The sequence below is a fragment of the Sinohyriopsis cumingii genome, chromosome 1, assembly GCF_028554795.1.
Source record: "Sinohyriopsis cumingii isolate HCF-2022 chromosome 1, ASM2855479v2, whole genome shotgun sequence".
Taxonomy (NCBI): Eukaryota; Metazoa; Mollusca; class Bivalvia; order Unionida; family Unionidae; genus Sinohyriopsis; species Sinohyriopsis cumingii.
In genome coordinates, this window is record NC_142961.1 from 111,883,415 (window position 1) to 111,905,462 (window position 22,048).

Consider the following 22,048-nt stretch of genomic DNA (forward strand, 5'->3'; position numbering starts at 1 on the left):
GCTGTATTATGTTGCTAAGTGGGAACAACATATTGAACATAAATTATGTTTTGTTTCCTTTCAAACCTTTAATTCTAAAGAATTCTATAGCAATATATATATATATATATATATATATATATATATATATATATATATATATATATATATATATATGCATCTCATAGAAAGTAACATCGTATCACAGTATAAAAAGCAATAAACGTAAATAATTAGAATGTTGTCTTGTAATGAAAACAGTTTAACCCTGAATTTATCTGTGTCAATAAAATCCCAAATAAGATTTTTCAAACAACCTAATCTCCTTAAGATGATCTGGTTAAAAATCCATCATTTAAAAAAACATTTTCAAAAAGGTCGATTTAAATTTTGACAAAAGACCTTCAAAATTATATATTGTTGTATAAACAAGCATAGAGTTTTCTGTAAAATCAACTTGTCTTCTTGTAATTCATTAAACCAGTCCACAAACCTGTATTGATACAGGGGCTTGTATCATTTTTTAATTTATAATACAAGGGACGACAATTTCTCATTTCAGCTCTGAGATTCAACAGTTTGGACTACAAATTTGGCTTAAAACGAATAGCAGCACATTTTCTAATCCGAGTTTTCTCCAAATATTCCCATACCATTTTTCATATTTGGGCATTTATGTTGGGGTGTGGGGTCATTGCAACTGCATATAGAAAATTTGGAATTTGCTGCAACTGTGCGGTAGCAACATATGGAAGTTGCTTACCAGCGGGCCTAGAAAATTAAAACTTATGTTATATTAATTCACACCTGCATGAAATCGATAGGAAAATGATTTATTTTCTCAAAAATGGCAACTATTATAATCGTTATGTCATTATTCCACTGACAGACAATAAGAAACTACAGCATAGATGAAACCTGCCCCAATACTCGCCATTTGCATTAGTAGTCACATGACTTCACAAATCTCAAATGACGACATCGGGAGTCCAATAGTCACATGATATCAACAACAAACTCCGTTATAATGTTGCTGTACAGAAATTCAATTATGTTAAATGAAAGTCAGATACTTTCTGTAAAAACCAGCAATCTGGCCAGTCTGATTTATCAAGCAGAGAGCACATGTCAACGTGGTAGTCACCTGATATAACAAAACTCCAGAACTCGGAATATATAAATATGGAGAATTTTGCGTTCTTTCGATTTTGTATTTTTATTACAACCAGTATACAACTTTCATTTAATATTTTTTTTTATTTGTTTCTCTACAACATTTGAAAATGTGTGTTGTTAGATTTGTGTACTCATGCGACTAGCAATGCAAATTGCGAGTACCAGGTCACATTTCATCAACGAAGTAGTTTTATCTTGTCCTTCAGCAGATTAAAGACATAATGATTTTAATACTCACAATTTCTGAGAAAATAAGTAATTTTCATATAGATTTTATGCATGTATCACTCAATCTAATGTTTAAAGTTTGCTAGGTTATCCAGTAAGTGGCTAAGCTTTGCCACCACCATGTTGGCCTCTTGTGATGCTAGACTGGTTTTCATACCTTCCATGTAAGGAAAGATACAGATATTGAGCTGACTTGGAAAATAAAAGCCTACTAGACGAATCTAATCCACTGGGCATTTGGATTGACTCAGCATATATGTTTACTGCAAGCAACCAGATGATCCATACTGCACCCTCTGAATATTCTGGTTAGAACTCGATAAATTTAATTCATGATCAGTTTAGTTACGACTCAATTACGTGATTGTTTCGGGCGCCAAATGGTGGCAGAAAATTTAAGAGTTTTTCCCAACTTTCATCAATATTTGCGAAATTCAAGGACTTTTCAGTCAGGATTTTTTAAAATCATTTCTCCTGACTTTTTTCTGATTTCCCAGTAGTGTGGGAACCGTGTTTACATCATAATAACGCAATATTACAGATAATATTTTTGCTTTTGATTTTTAATTATTTATCTTGAGATAAAAGAAAATGAAATATCTCAGCTTGATAGAAAATCACTGATGCCCACCCCATACAATTAAATGGTCAGTACCTTTTTGTAAATGAATTTGGCATGTGTATGTTGTTGCATAAATCGTAATCAAAAAACTTTAGCTAAAGTGGCATGATTGCACTTACACTATAGCTGACACCCTGTAAAAGACGGTGTACTGACATTAGAGAGCTTGTTGATTAAATAGAAAGTGTTGACATTGAAGCCTACAATTTACTGGCTACACTAGTGATATAAAATGCATGGAAATCTGAGTGGGATGCCAACATTGATGCAAAATATCAATCAGAAAGCAACAGTAAACAAAAAACACTCAACAAATGAGTATTTAGTGGACTAAAATAATTTAAAAACAACTTCTGTCCTAAAAATCTAAGACTGTTTCGCAGTCTTATAAAGGAATACATGTACTTAACACATTAACATATGGTAGTAAATAACAAAAAAAATTACTTTTATTTTTTTTAAAAATCCAAAACTTTTCTAAATGTTGGGTTTTGCCCAAATATCTAACAGATCATCACATCTGGCCACCATGTTGGTGTATGTGACACATGTTAAACCTGTGAATAAAGGATCATAAACATAATTGTAATATTCAAAAATAATTTGTGACAAATACAACTCCTTTGTGAAAAAAAAAAAATATTTTTAATTATTTTGTCGTGATAAATATAAACATGCTGTTAATATCCTACAAGTCATAATAAAAGTACTTTGGAATGTCTGTACGTTCCTTACTGACAGAAACACGAGATACTGGTACAGTGAAAAAGTACTGTGGTTTGTACCACCAGAAAATATACCACAGTAAACTGGTAAGCATGCATCTCAAATCAACAATAATGGCATTAAAAAAACAACAGGTAGAGGTGGTCATAATGTCTGTAATGAACGTTAACAGCAATTGTGAATTTCCACACAAACTGAACTTTTTGATTGATCAGGTTGATACAGTGTTGCTTTCTTGTATAAATTCTCACACTTTGATAAATGAGATAAATAAAGAAACAGTTACCCAGTGCAACGATTGAAACAAAACATAAAAAAGGCAATCAGATCTCCACTGTCTACATGAAAATCTGACAGTGACTGCTAAAGAGTCATGTCCATATTAGTACCATAATTGCAAATTTTATCAGCCAATCAGATGAAGTCTTATATATTTGCATTTGGGAGACTGAGCAGTATGACTGAAGAGCATCAATGTGTGCTGACAGAATTGATTCACGTTCACATTTCTGAAAGCTGCATTTCCATTGTCTAATTCAGAGGTCACCAGAACATGACACCTATGTGGTCAATGTCACATCTTCACACAGGACAGTGGACTGATTAAAAAGGTCAAAACTCTGTCCAAAGTGATTGAGAATTAACAAATAAAAACACGTACAAATCTATGAGACCATTTTAATATCAAACTGCATCAGATTATGTTAAATGGTTCCTCACCTTTGCCAGTTCCAAGCAACATCCCATGTAAAGGTATATATATAGGTATTTGTTGAGGGCCATAACTCTATCCAAACTGAAACTGACAAGACAAAACCAATAAAAGAAACATCAAGATCTATGACATCATGTACACACCAAATTGAATCTAAATATGTTGACTAGTTCATAAACTATGCTGCTTATAAAGATTTGCTATAGAGGGGATCTAAAATAATAAGAAAAAGGGAGCAATAACACCTTCAAAACTGGATCTGAAAAGATGAAACTTTAAGAAGGCACATCTACAGACAATTCGCCAACCAAACTGGCATCCAGTCATATGTACAGGGTTGCAGGTTTAAGGTAGTTACAAGAAATGTGAATAGAAAAGTGATTGCAATAGGGCTCCTGCATTTCACCTAATAAAACTCAACTTCAACTGCTTGATACTTCAAATCTGACTAACAGTTCTAAAAAATTCAGAATTAACAATTCACCATAAAAGCCAAAACAAAGGAAATTACAAGTATGTCAAAATAGTTTTATAAATCTATCTTAGCAGATCTTACCTAAAATAATGAGAATAAATTATAATTTTGTTTCATTTCCCCTCTCCATTGCCATGTTTCAAACTTTATATTCAAATTTCCTTTGTATCTATCTTTGCACTTATTTGTGTACTAATTTTTGACAAAGAAAAGAATTCAAGTTCCACTGTATTAGATATATTTCTAAAGAAGTAGTGTGGAACTGAAATGGAACTTGCATCTTAAAAAACGTCTTACAGTATCAATATTTGATTTGAAACCTGTGTAGCTGCTAAACAAACTGGTTAATTGATCAGTGAACAGTCTAAGGGAAGTAACCCTTACATCTTGGAAGGAACCAACTTTTCCTCTGGTTTCCATCTAGTGCTTCATCAAATTAATTTTTGCAAAAAAATTTGAGCATTATTACATTTGAAATTGTAATCACAGCTGCCACAGGTTACAGGAAACAAAATTCATTTCCCTTAGTATAAGCAATTTTTCCAATACCACATGCATCATACTGAACAACAGATGCACACTTTCCATTTTTAAACAAGTACAAACAGGAACAGATTTTATTTTTTCCAATAATAAGCTGCAAGGTAACCAAAGGTGTACAGGGCCAGAAAAAACCAGCATCAAAACCATTAAATTAATTTGGAGGTTACTTTTGTATCTGCATATTACTTATATCCTTAGTGCATTATTGTTAGATCTATTCCGGATGTTCAATGCTTTATTTTTCAAAATTTCATCATGTTATAATATTTAGTAGCTGCAATTTGTATGCATTATTCAATTAAACACAAATTCTCACCACATAAGCAACAACTCTATTTCATTATTTAGTTAAATTATAAGGAACCAATACTAGTCTTACAGAAAATGACCTAGACTGATTTCATGCATGATACCAAATTCATGATTGCAAGCTTTGATCTCCAAAAAATGTCAGACAAAAAAAGCAAGCATGGTACAACTAAACTCTTTTAAAGCTGCCACCTATGAAAAGTGAAAACGATTTTGTCTTATGACATGAAACTGCTTAATATGCGTCATACAGATTTATTCCTACAAAAATTGCATACGAGACCTTTATAAAGAAGGCTGCTGAAAACAAGGTATTGCTTATAAGCGAGAACAGTAAAAACAGGTTTAAACGTATCACCTTGCCAGATGTTTTGAGATATTTAGAGTCTGACACCTTGGTAAAGACATAATTACCACAGAAGCTCAAGATTTGCTTCTCTGGTTCAGCTTAAAATAGTGTCTGCAATGACATATTTACCTGATAGATACAAAATTTGCTAGTATGTGACGAAACAATGGTAAACAAAACCCATGAAGCTTTGGGCAATAAGATTTACAATAAAGACAATATATATATACAAAGAAATTTATTAAAGATTCACATAGTCTTTAAGCAATATTTAGTGCACTCAATTCTTTAATTTCTATCTGCTGAACTACAGCTCATTACAACTCGAAATATCACTTGGGTAACCTGTAAACACCCCCAGAATACATTAGCTGTTGCTCTTTAACCTTCCTGTCAAGAAAATGTTTCAACTCTTGAATACTGCACTCCATTGTAGAGGTCCCCTGCATTGTAAACATACGCAACATACTATGTATACGCTCTATTGGCAGACTCTCCAGATTTGTCAGCATGCCCACAATGTACGACCAATATATCTGAAAATAAAGAGGAAAAATACTATTATCTATACCGTTGTGTAACTTTGAGCTTGACCTCCCCTTTTTTGAGATTGTCTGTAAATGTGTTTTTAAAAAAAGGTAGCAAACTATAGATAGAAACAGAAAACTGCTTTTCAAACTTTTACTTAAATGGGTTTCATATGGATTTATGTTTTGATATGTTCTAGTTTTTGTGTTTTGTGGCACATCAGTACTTTCATGGTTATATCATGGTGTGGCAAGTCAAAGAAAAATGTCTTACCCAAAGTCACACCAAAACGACCTCATTAGCTGTTCATTGCTGGTTGGATGCTGGGATTTAAATCTACACCATTCTGGTAACATGTCCAGTGCCAAGATCACTAACCCACCATAACTCTCTGGATGGATTTACAAAATTATAAGTCTTATGCCCTATACGTTATATACATAACAGCTGAGAGCTGTGATGAAGAATACAGTGAATGTCAACCATGTACAATTAGAAAAGAATTTTAGATCCAAAGAAGTATGAAACGGGCATGTTGTAGATGGGTAGGAGCAATTAATGGTGTATCAAAAACAAATGAGAAATGAAAAAAAGACAAACAAAAACAGATGATTCCACAGGCTCTTGTACCGCTGATGAAGTGAGCAAAGTGAAACATAGTAAAGTAAACAACACCTACCAGAACATGTTGCCTTCAGAAAATAAAAGCATTTTGTGACTCAGTAAACATTTTTCTCTTGATAAATTTCAGGAATGGAGCCCAGTGGCTCGCTGATTTGATTCCTGGCCAGACCAATTTGGGCTGGCTGAAGTTGTTTGTCTCTGGACAAGTCATTTTAGTCCCATTTCCTCAGCACTAAATATTTTCAGTTCTAATATGCCATAAAAATAATAATTATCAACCCATCATCAACATCTGATCAAAGCAAATGTAAAGGCTCAGCATAACAAATACCACCTGTACTCATTCCACCTGCATTCATTACACCCACTCAGACAGTAATCCTGGGGTTATAATGCAAAATCTGCCAGAAATATAATGTGTCCTCCAGCTATGATTGCATATATAAATTTTGATTTAAATCTGACAGTTGATCCCATTTCAGGAACCTCTCAGACTTGAGCTAAGTGATGACACCCCTTCATAAATGGTTACCAAAGTGACAATGTAACTAAAGTAACTACAAAGTGTCATGAAATTCCACCCAGCAGTTTATGATATGGTAAGAGAGAGATGGATGTTGGTACAGACAGACTATGATAAGTATCACAATATCCTTGATACTATTTAAAAATGATAATTAACATGTTCGTTAAATCATGCAACTAATAATTCTATTTAAGAATCACTGTAACAAGATTACGGCTAAAGACTAATTGTATGCAATCACATCTGATGAACAAATATCCAATAATATTATATCTTTAATAATATTATATCTTTAAGTTCTATAATTTTCAGCAAGTATGAAAAATCCCATATTTACTTGGATAGAACACAAACACAACTGTAAACAAAAATAAGATTTCATCACATAAAGGACTGTTAGGTCAGGGTCTGCACTGTTTACTTAAGGCTGTCCACATCTGTAAAATCAACACTTCCACAACATTCTGAAATAATGTGATCATTATATTAAATAGAAATTGTATTTAATGTCTGTGGGTAAAAATACATAACTCTATTGAACTATTTTAGAAACCATGGGTTGTGTTCAGGTCCTAATGTTTTATGCTTTATGCAAGTTTTATATCCTGTAATCTCACCACAATACAAATATCAGCACCTTTATTTAGCATTTTTATGTTGCACATTCTTCATGGCAACAGTTTCTTTCATCTACTGTATGGGTTATTTCAATCATGTGGTAAACGTTAAGGTCAGTTTCACATTTTCTGCCACAGACGTGATGAACTGAATATTTACTATTAAAAGCAAGTTGTGACAAATAAGGAATAAATGTTTTATCGAATCAGTTGCAATGTAGTTTTAATATTTGTGTGTATCAGGAATTAGTCAGCTTGCCCAAAGTTAGCCTTTTGTCAGATTGCCTACTTGCTTGAAACATTGGCTTTTCAAAGACTGTTTTGATGCATGTCACCAATTTTATGGTGAGCAGGTGTTACCTGCTAAAATCCTGAGATTTCTTTGTTGGTGTGTTTGGAAATAAAAGACACTCATCTGTGACAATTAACTACCAGGAGCATTTTATTCCAAATGTGACTGATGTAGGGAAAATGTGACACCTGCAAGAGGCATTTGATATTTTGTTTGCAAGATAATTACAGAGACTTGATTCATACTTCTTGGCAAACAATTATATACACAAAATAAGTGTTCTCAAATCATTCTCAAATGAGTCTTGATGTGTGCTGCCAATTTAAAGTTGATTTCAAGATAATTGTTAAGTAAATGGATAAAATAAGAGTTCACAATTCCTGGAGTTGAGAGCATGTGAACAGTCTTGCTTTAATTCTCTCTCTCACTGAAAAATATAGCTATTTATAAAATCTTGTCTACCTATTCCTTTATCTGTCTATACACACCTACATGTTTGTTTTTGCTCTTTCAACTCTTTACATTCCAACTCTTTCTAATCTAGATAACTATGTGTATTATTTAAACATATATTTTGGGATAACTTGAATTATCAGCATTTGGTATAAGCTACCAACAGAGATACAAAAAAATAAAAGAGTCAATAAATAAAATGTGATTTCCTTGAATTATACCATACATTTATCATATTGTTTTATTTGTGTTGTGATATGTTTGGGGCAATCTAAAATTTTTAAAGGGCAAGTTCAATTTTCCAGTCTGCTTGCCCAGTGCAAGCTGACTTTTATAATTATATAAATCCCTGATCTTTAAATTTATGGATACCTGATATTCCTCCTCTTTCTGTGCCTGTGCTGATGCCATTGCCGACTCTGTCTCATCATCCTCAGTCATCAGATAATCATGAGTACGCCCACGATGATCCTCCACCAAGACAAACGTGTCATTACTCTCCTCTTTCAAAAGCCCCTGACTCTGCCAATAAGCTATCTTCCTCCTCAAAGCTGTAGCTGGCATCTGTAAAGCCTTGCTCAGTTCTTCCACAGTCCATTTGTCTGAAGAGTTTAACTAGTATAAGAATCGGTCATAAAAGTTTACAGTTCAACACAAGACATAATTTTTGCCCAGCTCAACTGTTATTAAGCTAGCAAGTACAAACTTCAACACTGAGCTCATTATAAAAAACTTGAACACTAATTAAATATAAGTTGTTGCTGGAAACATGGAGGGAAACAAACTAAGAGACAAAAATTACTGTTTTATCTAGCTTCCTCCAGGGGAAGCTCAACAAAAATCGCAAGTAACAACAGAGCTATATCCTGGCTAGGTTAACCAGATATTTGTTCCTGATTTGCAGCATGTATCAGAAATTGGAGTTAAGCATAAAAAAAGGATTACCGATGTTTTAAATGAAAACTTCTCATTGTAATGAATCAATACACAAACCCACATTACTGCAGAATCAACACTGTACAGCACACTGACCTGCACATAAAAGAACTTCAATGAAATGAGAAAAACAGGTCACAGTAACCTTTTTTTGATCATGGTAAGGTACTTACTATGATAATCCCACACAAAGATGGTGCATGAAATTGTCTTGGTGGACAAATTTCTAGGAATTTGTGGCACATACAAAGAAATAATCTTTAAGAGATAAAAGAAAATATGATCCCTTCTCTCTTAAACTCATATGCACATATCAATTAAAATACCATCTTTTCATTAGACACAAGCAAGAAACCCATGTGGACCTGATTTTGCCCGCAAGGGAAGTTAATGCAAGTCTGCCTACAAATGCAAATTCACACACATATTGAAACTGTAGAGAGGAAAGAAAATGTTATGGCACATAGCTGTTACATTTTCCATTTATTTTGGTTTTCCTTATATTTTTCCATGACCATATACAATCAGTGGACCACTTCCACAGCATAAAAAATAAAAGTAATTTATACATCAGAGTTGTCCGATGGTTCTCTTCCAGCCCCTTTGGGATTAGGCCAGTGTTTATTACTTAGAAACTGCTAAAAGTCCCATCCTAAAAGTTTATACACTTACATAGCATTACAATGCATGTTAATTTGTGCAGTAAATATGGATTCCTTGTTCTATATTGACCCTCTTGAGGCCCTGCCACTAGAGTTATAACTGGATATCACTGATATCCCATAATGAAAAAAGCTACAGTGGCTCAGTTGCTAAGGCGTTGGGCACTGGGTTGCCAATTCAATTCCTATCAAATGATACACCTGAATTGACTATCAAATTTTTCAAGACTTTTGTCAAGGCCAAGGGTTTTTGTTATAAAATCTGAAGTGCTCCAGGAGGAAAGAAAATAGGGTTATTATTTATTAAAACATTAAAATACAAAAATTTGAATTTATTTGTAATTAATGGCACTGAATATAAGAAATGCCAGAAAATAAAGCATAATACATGTGATAACATAAATGTAAAATATTTCAAGCACTTAAATATCTCAATACCAGTAACTGGCAAACTATTTTATTATGACTCGATGGTCTTAAACTAAGTAACAGAAAAGAGTGAAAGCCAACAAGTTTGGTAAAATTCAACAAATAATTTACTTCCTTAGAGTACAAAGTGAAAATTTAAAAAGAACTTACAGTAATGCAAATTTAATCCCACAACAGTCCAAAAGTTGCATCACCGCTCTAATGAATAAAGTTCTAAATAAATTCCAGTGGTGTTCAAAATCGTTTGCCCATGGGCAAAGTAAAAAAATATTGAGTTAAGGAGTGTTAAGTGTTCTGTTTGTAATGCCATAATACATATTTCCATCTTGTAGTCAATTACAAAGTTCACTTGTACTTTCTTGCACAGGTGTGATAATGTGAATATTTTCTAACCGAAGCCACTTTTGACACATAAGGAATAAATATTGGCATTCTAACTTATCAATACATTTTATTCTTAATATCTGAATGTATCTGGGATTAGCCAACATTCAGGTCCTTAACCTAGCCTTGGACTGTTTTTTTTGGTTCTTTCTATCTCTCTATTTCTCTTAAGTTAATCAGAAGCCATTTTCTAACTGAACATTATTGGAGCAAGCTCAACTTTCCCTGGGCAAGTTCAATTTTTAGAAAATATGTAAATCCCTGCTGCAGAGGGTCCAAAACCAAGTGCTGACAGACAATGAAAAATAAATGAAAGATAGTGGCCATGCAAGCTAAAAACAATACCTGCAAAATAAACGAATTTCCCAGCATATTCAGGAGAAATGTAAGAGTATGGAATTAAAATCTTTGTAACTGATATCAATATCTGATATACAATTAGCCATTACTTACTTTTCTCTTGAAACTGCATGATAATTGCTGCATGGACTGGGGACACGTTAAAATTAATGGTTCTGTCCTTTAGCTCTATATCAATGTTCATCAAACCTGGAAAAATAATATTTCATGTAGTTTTACATCTTAAGGAAGAAGATATCTTTGAATGCATAGGCCAATCCAGACAAAGCAATAACAAATTTTGTATCAATGATTTAAAAACTCATCTCTTCACATCTTTTAGTAGTCTCCAACAGTAATAGAAAACATTATTATTCAGAAAATAAATTAAGACTAATGAGATCTTGACCAATGAAATATTGGCTTTTGCAACACAGTATAAAAGACATCAGTAAGAAAATAGAACATTTATTTTCCTATGATATCAAAGTTGAGGTACAACAATGAGTTCTTAAAAAAAGTTTTTTTTTTCCTTTTCATGTTTTCAAATCACTGTTTGTAAATCTTCTTTAGAAACTATTAACACTGTCTACCCCCAAAAGCCAGATTTTACTGGGTGGAAGTCAAAGGATTTGAGTGACCTTTGAGTGACGATCAGTATGACCACTATTATATGTGTGGTTCATTGACCAGTAATTACCTTGATTAGCCACTGTAGCTGGTGCATGACTTCCAATGCAAGCAGTCCACTCTTCCAGTATTTACTCATTCACAATACACAGAAAAAAGTGAAATACAGGTCAGTGAGCTTTTGTTTCATAATGTTGTGGTAATGACAGATATGCATGACAACAATGCAAACCTGACAACTTCGTTACTTCCTACAGCAGTTCAACTGGATAAGTGCTGGCATTTACTGCTTGACAAACATGACCCTGCTACCAAATGTAGATTATCAATTCAAAAGTGTTCTTCATGGTACAGTAGTGTTAGGAACCAGCTTTGCACTGCGAAAAGAGAACACCCCAAGGCTGAGAGGATTTGGCTTTCAACCAGCCACACTATTCATAAGCAGATCTATGAAGATGAAAAGATCAATCTCACAAACATAGTTCATGCAGCAAAATCAGCCTACTACAGTATTAAGATAACTGACAGTTCCAGCTGCAAATAGCTCTTTGAGATTATGAACAAGCTAATGTCACTTTCAACCACCTTTTCTCCAGCTGACCTTCCAGACCAGTTTGCAAATTTCATTCTTTTGTGTACCAGGGCCCCTCTACAAGGAATGAATTGACCGATGATCTTAGACACAAGAAAATTGTGATCTCATTCAAGAGTGTCCTTAAAACTCACCTATTTCGACTACAAGAACCGATTTGAAAATTTAATCATGTTTACTACCTTAATTATTGTCATCATGTTTTGTTTTGTAATTTCATGGTGTCTGTGTTTCTAGTCTTGTTGTTTTATATGTTTTTATGTGTTATGTAATATTGTAAAGTGCTTAGCCCTTTAAAGATTAGGTCTTGTACTAAGTCCACATTATTTTTATTATTATTATTAGATATACATAATAATCAAATTTAATTATTTATCTTCAACAATGCTCAAGAATGAACATCAAACAAAATTTAACTCAAGTCAGTGAAGTGTAAAATATGGGCCATTATGACCTGCTTTTGCAAAGATTCATCCCATATACAAAGGCAAAAAGGCATGTTGCCATGAGGTAACCACAAGAAAGTTGTATATACCTGAAATAGGTGAAATTAAGTCAGACAGACCTGCTTTTGTATAAAAAATGTGGTACTCATTGCAGTGAATAAATTCATCTAGTTTGATGATTCTAACATGAACAGTTTTGCAAAATATAACTCCACTTAGGCAAAAACCAGCAAATATGGGTCACAGTGACCTACTTTTGTGGTAAGGGTGCATCCCCTCACAAAGTTTTATAATTCCAGTTTAACCATATGTATATTGGGTGCAAAACCCAACCAGAATGTACAATGTGCACATATGCATAAAGTTGACAAGCACAAATATACAAATAATGCATGTCACATGAGGCAGCTTCCACTCTTTAGGTATACCTAGGCTGAAGCAGAGACCCTATATGTCTTGATTCTAGAAACTCTATATGCCTTAATGACAGAGACTATATGCCTTGGTGTGTTTGAGTGGAAACATTTTTACAACAGAAATCCCGTACAATACACAGAACCGCTTCATTGAGAAGCTGCCAGATGACAAAGGTATCCTGTTGTATTGCTGCTATAAGTCCTGCCAGGAACCACTAAGCCTTCTGAAGAAAGATCTCATAGGAAAAACTAAAGAAAGTTGTCTCTGACCTCGCATCCCAGTCAAGGAAAAGTTACACTCAAATACAATGCTGGTGTTGACTGCACTAGCTTCGTAAGTAGAAATGTGCAGTAATTTCATCTGATCTTGGGTTATTTCTTCCGTGTATGCAGAGCAAATAATCCACCTTATCCTCAGCTGAGATAGCAACCTTTCCCTGTTCCAAAGGTAATAATGAAAGAGGTCTCGCTTGTTGCACCAGCTGTTTGTTTTTTAGGTACTACTTCAAAAGCTAACATCATGTCCTGTAGGCAGCCCTAAGGTGAAGGGTCCAATGTCAAAAGAGGTTTCACCACAAAAGACTGGATGCCCTCTCTTCTGAGAACTGTTTGCCCCTTAGGTCTTGTTTGATCTGATCCAGGCATGCAGGTTCAACAGATCAGGATTCCGATGAAACTAGCTTTTAAGGTTGTTTGAGCTGGTGATTTTCTTGGAATGCCCATTGACAAATTTAATAAGTAATTTATCCATAATAACCATATTTCCCACTGAAAGGGTATAATCAGAACAAGATGGTTTTTCTAATCCCCAATCTTTTGCAAGATTTTTGGCTTTAGAGGTGCTGAAGGATAAGTGTATTTGTCCATACTGTTTCAATATATGGAAAGACTGTCAACTGCACAGGACTTCATATCAGGCATGTTTTTTTTTTTTTTTTACAAAAGTTAAGAGTCTGCATTCCACCTTGTCACAAATAGCACAGGTTACCCAAGTTAACCGGATCTCCTGTCACACTGAGGAGACCCAAGAAGTGAAGGAATTATTGGGCTGAGATGTGATTCTTGAAAGGATTGAAGATATTGTCAAGATTTTTGACATGTTCTTGAGAAAAGAGACCTATTCACATGCATTCTCGAAGGGAAGCATAAACATGGCCTTATGTTTGACTGTCTCAACAGAAAAAGAAGGAATTCACCCCCACACCCAACATATACCTGTTTTAGACAGTCTTTTCATATTCCAAAATAAGAGAGAAAAAAGGGCTTGGCTTTGGGTTTATGGGCCCATAAGGTCTACCTATTTTAGGCAGCCTATTGTGATCCATGATAATTGCCCAGACAGCAGGCAAAGCAAGTAATGCAACTATTCTGCTACAAAAATAGTGGATGCAGCCATATTGCTAGATGTGTGTAGCAAGCTACACTGTTATTGTGCAAGTCATATTACAGACTCTACAGCATGAGTGCCAATGCGATTCTCAATGAAATGGTTTAGATCATTTGTTTAGATTACAGAGAAAAATCAAACATATAATAAGTCTGCATCCCAATCACACTCTGATACATCCCAGAATGACTAGGATCAAGAAGCGATGATAGAGCTTGTGAGTATGAGTTGTGGTACACTGCAATGGTATTTGGCATATGGGACTTTAACATTGCTGAAGTTGGAACTATAATGATGTGTGTGTGATTTGGATTGTTTAATGTACCTTTAACAATATTTAAGTCATACTGCTATGATGTGTGACAATTTATAGTAATGTCTAGCACTGGGGCATCATGTTGCAGACATGTAGCATGATGTTCCATTCCATCCCATTGTCCTGACACCAGGCCGACCAGTCCTAACACTAACCTCTTAATGCTGAGTGCCAAGCTGTTATTACCACTATTATAAGTCTTTGGTATGACTTGGCTAGCATTTGAAGCTGTGACATCCTGCATCCGAGGTGGACGCTCTAACCACTAGGCCACCAGAGCAGTTGGTATTAAAATGGTAAGTCACAATAAATTATGAAGCATTATAACAATGGTGGCAAGGACCTAGATGGATCCATAAAAGTCAATGACCATAAAAATATTACGACTGTAATGGTTTTCTTATGGTAACTGGATACTGTGGCATCACACCTGGGCCCATTGTGGCACTTGGATACTGAGGCACTATGCTGGCCATGGGTCTGTTGTGGTACCCAGGCACAGTGACACTACACTGGCCATAGACTGACATGGGTCTTATAATGGATGGCGACCATTTGGTCTCCAAAATCAAGCTAATATTATGCTGCCAAGGTGGGGTACATAATACTGGATCACTTAAGATGCGTAAGAAAAAGCCATATCCAAATCTGTGCTGACCATATTCACACTTTATATAATCAAGTCCAGTATGGTTGAAACAGAGCCACCGTTTACTTCTTTTGGTGCCAAGGTAATAATGCCTATTTCTGACTGTACTGATCATATACCAGGCTTTCAGGAATGAAATATTTTTATTCTGGTAATGGAAATAAGTCATGAAGGGTTATCAAGGAGCCATATGACATTGGTATGTGATAGCATTGGACTGAGATGCATCTGTAAGATACCAGGCCTAATAGGATCCATAATAGGTATCCACCATTTCATGACTATCGACTGCAGTGGATATATAAAAGCAATTAGGCACAATGGTATTGAACTGGCCATAAAGCAACATAGGACTGCTGCATCACTATATTGGATGTCTTTTCCCTTAAGTGTGCCTGTGAGTCCATAATAGCAACTGGGTACAATGGCACTAAACTGGCCAGAGATTGACAGAAGCCCATCATGGCACTGTTTCTTCCATGTGTGTGCCTGTGTTACAATGTTGGGACAGGATATGTGTTAATAGATCACAGTATGCAGTGACCTCAGGCATACATGTAGGCTAGATCAGACTTATTATTAGGCGTGAGCAGGCTAGATCAGACTTATTATTAGCCATGAGCAGGCTAGATCAGACTTATTATTAGCCGTGAGCAGGCTAGATCAGACTTATTATTAGCCGTGAGCAGGCTAGATCAGACTTATTATTAGCCGTGAGCAGGCTAGATCAGACTTATTATTAGCCGTGAGCAGGCTAGATCAGACTTACTATTGAGCAATCTTATCTGATGGCAGAGTCTGGCCTTAACTCGCGAACCCACTTATAACGTGGCGGTGGGGTCAGGCGTGGATCCCATTTTTTAAGCCAGAAAATACACCAAAAATGTATCCCTATTTGTTGAACTTGAAGAAAATCGTGATCAAAATTGGTAATGGACACTTTGATGTATTGCTCGTTTTATCATCGAAAATGGTAGATAGGACCTGGAAATTTTAATCAACACTATCAAGTATCAAATTTAAAAATAGGTCACATAATTTTTTATATTTTCATTCCAAACAACATTCCTAGTACACCACAATTAACGATATGTAAGGAAATTTTGATCAATGAAAATGTCACTCACGCCAAGTCGAGGCAGTACTTTAATAAATACAAATTAAATAATTTTTTTATCAATTGAAATTTACATTCTAGTTCTATCTTTTAGTTCCTTTTAAGTGTAATCGTCATAAATGCAATGTGTCCTCTTGTAATTAAACGTAAAATGCTTCAATCTACCGTAACAGCTATGTCCACGAGCTTTTCTCTGAGAACCAAATTAAATGCTGACCATGTTTTGATAACTGAGTTTCAGAAGTATTTGTTGTATTGTTGCACTGAATTAAAAGCTGGCCTCCTTTGTATTATCGTGTTAATAATGTCTTTTGAATCAAATAAAGAAGGTTTAATAAAAGAAAATTTAAAAGGCACAAAAATCCTATAAACCTAAAATCTAGCGGGCTCCGGACATATAATCGAATACTTATAAATGTTATTGTGTATGTAACATCAACTACCTTAAATTAACCGACTCTTTCATAACTGTGATCAAAGATAACAAGGCAGCCAAGTGAAATGAATACTTTGTAAAAAGAGCTAGGTTTCACAAATACGGACCATTGTGGGCAAGCGAGTTTCTTTAGAGATATCCTAAAGGATGATAAGAAGTTTCATTATTCCAAATGATTAATTCATGACATCAATATTGTACTAACTGAGCAATACAAAAATTGAGTTTCAACATGGATGATTGTCTCACGAAATAAATGTCGCATGTTTCTGAGGAAAAGGAATCTTGTTTGGTGGTGTAAGAACAGTTAGGCTAGTTCCCTGCTCTGTGGACTCCCAATTTGGCAGGATAATATTAAACACTACTACAGGAACCAGACTCATCAAGAAAACAAAAAGCAGTGACATAATACATAGATTTTTTTACATGTACACACGATGTTTGTTGAAACCAATTGGAACGATCTTTGATATGTTGGACATTTTGAAAATAAATGTTATTTAAACAGAATAACAAACAACTTCATTAGAAAAAGCGCATTTTTAAAAATTATCGACGTAATTGTAAAATGAGGATTCAGTCAATAAACAGGCCAGTTCCCTAATGCCGCTCCCCCCATGGTTTTCTCGATGTCAGAGCAAGCTTTTTCAATTTTTTGGAAGTCTCTCTGTAACTTGTGCCTCGCTTATAATGCGGTATATGTTTGTGGACCCCGTTGTGTGTGAGTTATCGAGGGAGAGGTGTAATCATCCTTAAATATTGTATAAAATGTGTTTAAATCCAAATATTATTAAGTGGCAATGAGATTCAACAGATTAAAAATGAATTTATACCTAAATGAGATTTCCACTGTAACGTTCTATTCCCTTTCAAAGCTTCAAACTTTTTGGTATAGGCTTCCAATAATTTCTGCATCTCCTCTGGCAAAGTTATCTTTTCTTCACGAAAAGCTGGCCAGAACTGGGCCGACAGGATCATGGAATTGACTTCAACAACCTAAAGATAAAAACAATCAACCTATTAATATCATTTATCTTAATCAATAAACATATGCAGTAATGAACATACAGAGCATGTGGATGATACATACATTTATAACAATACTTACCTGTGCATAGTGTATGCTCAACTGCAAAAGTAAAGTCACAGATCTGTCATTAGATAAGATACTGACAGATCTAAGTCCATGCCATACATTAAAATTATGATCATGAAACCCTTGATCCCAAGTATGAGCTTCAGACCTGTGCTAAACAAATTGCAAAGAGATTTATTTTTGTATCATCACTTTTGATTGGCTAATGATGAAACTCAAAAACTCAGGAGTATGTAGTTGTTTTGAAAGGGTGGGGAAAACTACTTTTAATGTTGTAATACCTACCTGTAACTAATCCACAGCTTACCGTTCTGGTACAGAAATTACCCTCGTCTGTATAATAAAAACTCCATCCTCCCATGAAACAGAAAGTGAAAGTTGAGATCTAGAAGAATACAGACCCAGTCTGTTTCCTTCATTGTAAGCCCATGCGCAGTAGCCATCTTCCTTTATATGGACACAGACTACTTGTGGGAAATCAGAGCCAGGTGTGAGGAGAGAATCTGGCAAAAGAGATGGCTAAATACCACATCATCAGAATTAGTTCACCCTCCCCCAAACTAAATTTTAATAACTGTAACATGTTACCTGTCACTATTGCATAGCTGAATTTGCCAGTGTGCAGGGAGGATGATGACCTCTGTACTGGTATGAAGAATGATATTTTGAAAGAAAAATCCACTACTCATATCTGCTTGGGCTACTTTTTGAGCCATGACTAAAGAAAATACATCTCTGCCTTGGCACACCAAGGAACAAAGGCAGAATGAGAAAAGGTCCTGTGTGACTGACAAAATGCAGCTTTCATAACATTATCAAATGATGAATGTTTTTTTTTTGTCATGCCAATAAAGCAGCAATGGCTTGAACCTTATGGGTTTTTATCTCAATGAATAAAAGGTCCCTATCAGTTAGGGACTGATAAGCCCTCTTGATTGTTTGGACAATCCACCTAGAAATAGTGGCTGCCAAATATCAGCAGAACCATTTATGGGAAGAAAAAGATGCTACCTGCCCTTTCTTCTTCTAGTAGCAGCCAAATAGAATCATAAAGCCCTAACTTGACATATCACCACCAGTACAAATACAACTGAGACTGAGATCTCAACAGGCAGTGGAGCTACAGAAGGATGTTGGTTTTTTCTTTTCTTGAGAAAAACTGGTTGGCAAAAGAGATAAACCAACTTGTAACTGCAATTGAACAGTAAACAACATTCTTCTATAGACCTGGCATGAAGCTCACTTCTTTGCCTTGAAGATGCTAAGGGCAGCAAGAAAATGGTTTTGAGTTTAAGGGTTTTGAAGAAAGTTTCACCCAAAGGTTCATGGGGTGGGGTGGGGGTTTAATCAAAGATCACAATATGCATGAGATTCTATCTTAGTATCAGTGAGCAAAACAATGGTCTCAACTGCTAAAAATACCTGATAAGGTTAAAAATACATGTTTCCAAAGCAATGGCTTAAATTTTTTAAAAATATTTTGTTCAGGATAACTAAGAGTAACATGTTTCCTTCTGCACCAATCGCAAAAGATTCTCCACTTGGCATCATAGACCTTGGATGTGGAGCATTTCTTGGCCTGAACAATGTAACTTGAACACAGATTGACTGCTTGAAACAGGTCAACATGAAGGTCAAAAATCTTTGGGATGTTGTGCAGAAGTGAGTCCATGGGCTGCAACATAAAGTCCCTCATCTGAGACAATGTCCTGGCCAGGTCTTTCAAGAGGTCAAAAGATCACTGAACCACTATCACTGTTGTCACAGTGGGACTGTCAAAATGAGCTGAGCAGTGAAGATCCTTTCTACAGAAATCATTAAATTAGGACGATATTTCCTCTCTGGGAAAGAATGTCTGCTAAAATATTGTTCTTGCTGGAAATATGAACTCGGAGGTTAATCCTTCCATGGTTGCCCAGGAAAGAAGGTTCCAAACTGCCAGGAGAATAGAAGGGGCATGTGTGTCTCTTTGTCGCCCAAGGCATGCTTGTTGTCAGAGGAGATGTGCCCCTGTAGGGAAAAAAATACCGCCACCATGTCCAACTTGGAGGATTCTTCTTGGGACCATGTGCCCTTAAGAACTATTCCTTCTAGATCCCGGTGAGCAGCCCATCCTGAAATATGATGCATCTGTGAACAAATAGAAGTTGAGTTTGGGGGCCTGCATGTGTACTCAAGTGAGAAACTGATCCCAATTTTTCCAACAACTCAAGTAGAAGTGAGAAATCTGATATGTCAGAGGATCCCTGTGCAGTTTCTAGTTCACCACAATGAGAAACTGGAGGAGAGCAAGTGTAGTCTTCTTAGCATAACCAGGTCAGCTGCAGAGTTCAAGATTCCCACAAGGTATAGATATAGGCATACTTAAAACAAAGTCTTGACTCTCAGAGTCTCCAAAAGAGCCAGCAGGACATGAATTAATTCCCATTCATGAGGAATTTCTTCACCACATATACAAAATGCCAAGATGGAACGAGCTCAAATTTCTCAGGGTTTCATATAAGGCCTGGCTAGGTCATTATGGACTACTAATGAGGCAGATCTTAAATGGCCAATGTGGATCAAAAAGTTATCATGGAGGATTGGGATCCCCAGTGGCAAATACTCCCATTAATCTGCTAAAGGTTCTGGTTGTGGTGTCTTTGCTGAATGGCAGAGCACAAAACTGGAAAACCTACTGGTCCAGACAAAACTTCATACTAGAAGAAAAACTGAGGTCAATTGAGGCCACCCAGTTACCAGGTCTTATGAATAGTAGAACAGCATGGGGTCATTGCCAAAGGAGGAAGGTCAAGAAACTAAAGCAGGTATCCTTGGTTTATAATACAGAGAATATACATTGTCCATTATGTTATACCAGACCTGTAAAAATAGAGTTTGGAATTGGTGGAAGAAAGTTGCCTTGCAGAAGAGGGAGCAAGTCCCTTGGGTTCCCCCCCCCTCCCTGGGACTTTCTGTTGACCCTGTTTTGCAACCAATATATGGGGCAGAGAATGATATTGTTTTGGATTTTCGACTGGGCTTTTTGAAGAACTTCACTGAAGGTCCAGTAGGCTGATTAGGCTGACCTTACTTCCAGACTGGTTTTGATGGGTCAAGAGGAGATACAAGGAACCAGTGTTGCTGGTCCTTCTAGCCTTGAGATACCATGGAGGGAATGAACCCTATGAAGAGTCAGTCTCTGCCTCCAGAGGTGCAGCCTGAGGAAGGTTCTTACTGTGCCCCAGTAGGACCCAGAAACCTAAACACCAGTAAGACCTTAGGCATGTCCAGAGCAACATCTATACAGAGTTGAAGCAGCTCTGCTGACAGCACCGCTGGCATGGATAAAATGCCTAGAGGTTTTGGTATCCACCTACAACAAGCACTGTTACAGTAGTGAACCTGGAGACAAGAGATTACTCTTTCAGAAGGCTGCTGGGATGCTTCCAAGGAAAGATCTGCATGCAAGGCTATGGTGACAAACAACTTACCTTAAGTTCTAATGCCTCCATCATCTTAACCCCAGGTCCCAATGAAAATGCCAACTAAAGAGACCAGACAGGAAATTATATAATGTAGCTAACCGCAGGGACCAAAGGTGTCAACATGAGAGACTGAACACCCTTAATGCTGCCTGGCAAACTCCTGACCTTTACAAAACCTTGGAGAAAGCTCCTTGACAACATCTGAATGGGGAAGAAAAAGAAGATCTGGCTGTGAGCTAGGTCTGGAGAGTCTCTCTAAATCTACGAGCAGACGCTGGTAAAATTCATTTACCACCTTAAGAAATGACAAGATCTCTTTCTCCTGTGCTGTCAGAGTTGATAATTGGAGGATTCAGGAGACCTAAAGGGATGATCTGGAACCATCACAGGTTGTTTTGCAATGAACTCATTAGAGTCCATTAAGTGTGACAGGACACCTTGACAACTGTTATTGTTTCAGGGAGGCAGGACTTTGTGATGCTGTGTCTCTCTGATGAGGAGGAACCCTGGGTGGTGGGGTGGTGAGCCTCATCCTGCAATTCCTCAAGTGGAGTGAGGGGACTGTCCTTAGCAGTAGACTCGGC

General features: G+C 36.0%; 1 protein-coding gene across 1 annotated transcript in view; it reads right to left on the reverse strand.

Moving 5' to 3' along the window:
* Positions 1 to 5,343: 5,343 nt before the first annotated feature.
* The window catches only part of LOC149807623 (anaphase-promoting complex subunit 2-like), a 57,738-nt gene continuing 41,033 nt past the window's right edge, over positions 5,344 to 22,048 (reverse strand). Inside the window, exons 9-12 of the mRNA XM_089968937.1 lie at positions 17,735 to 17,897; positions 11,027 to 11,122; positions 8,535 to 8,764; positions 5,344 to 5,658 (exon numbers count right to left, since the gene is read on the reverse strand). Of these exons, the coding sequence (XP_089825063.1) occupies positions 5,455 to 5,658; positions 8,535 to 8,764; positions 11,027 to 11,122; positions 17,735 to 17,897 (693 nt within the window). The 3' untranslated portion in view covers positions 5,344 to 5,454. The remainder of the gene's footprint in view (positions 5,659 to 8,534; positions 8,765 to 11,026; positions 11,123 to 17,734; positions 17,898 to 22,048) is intronic.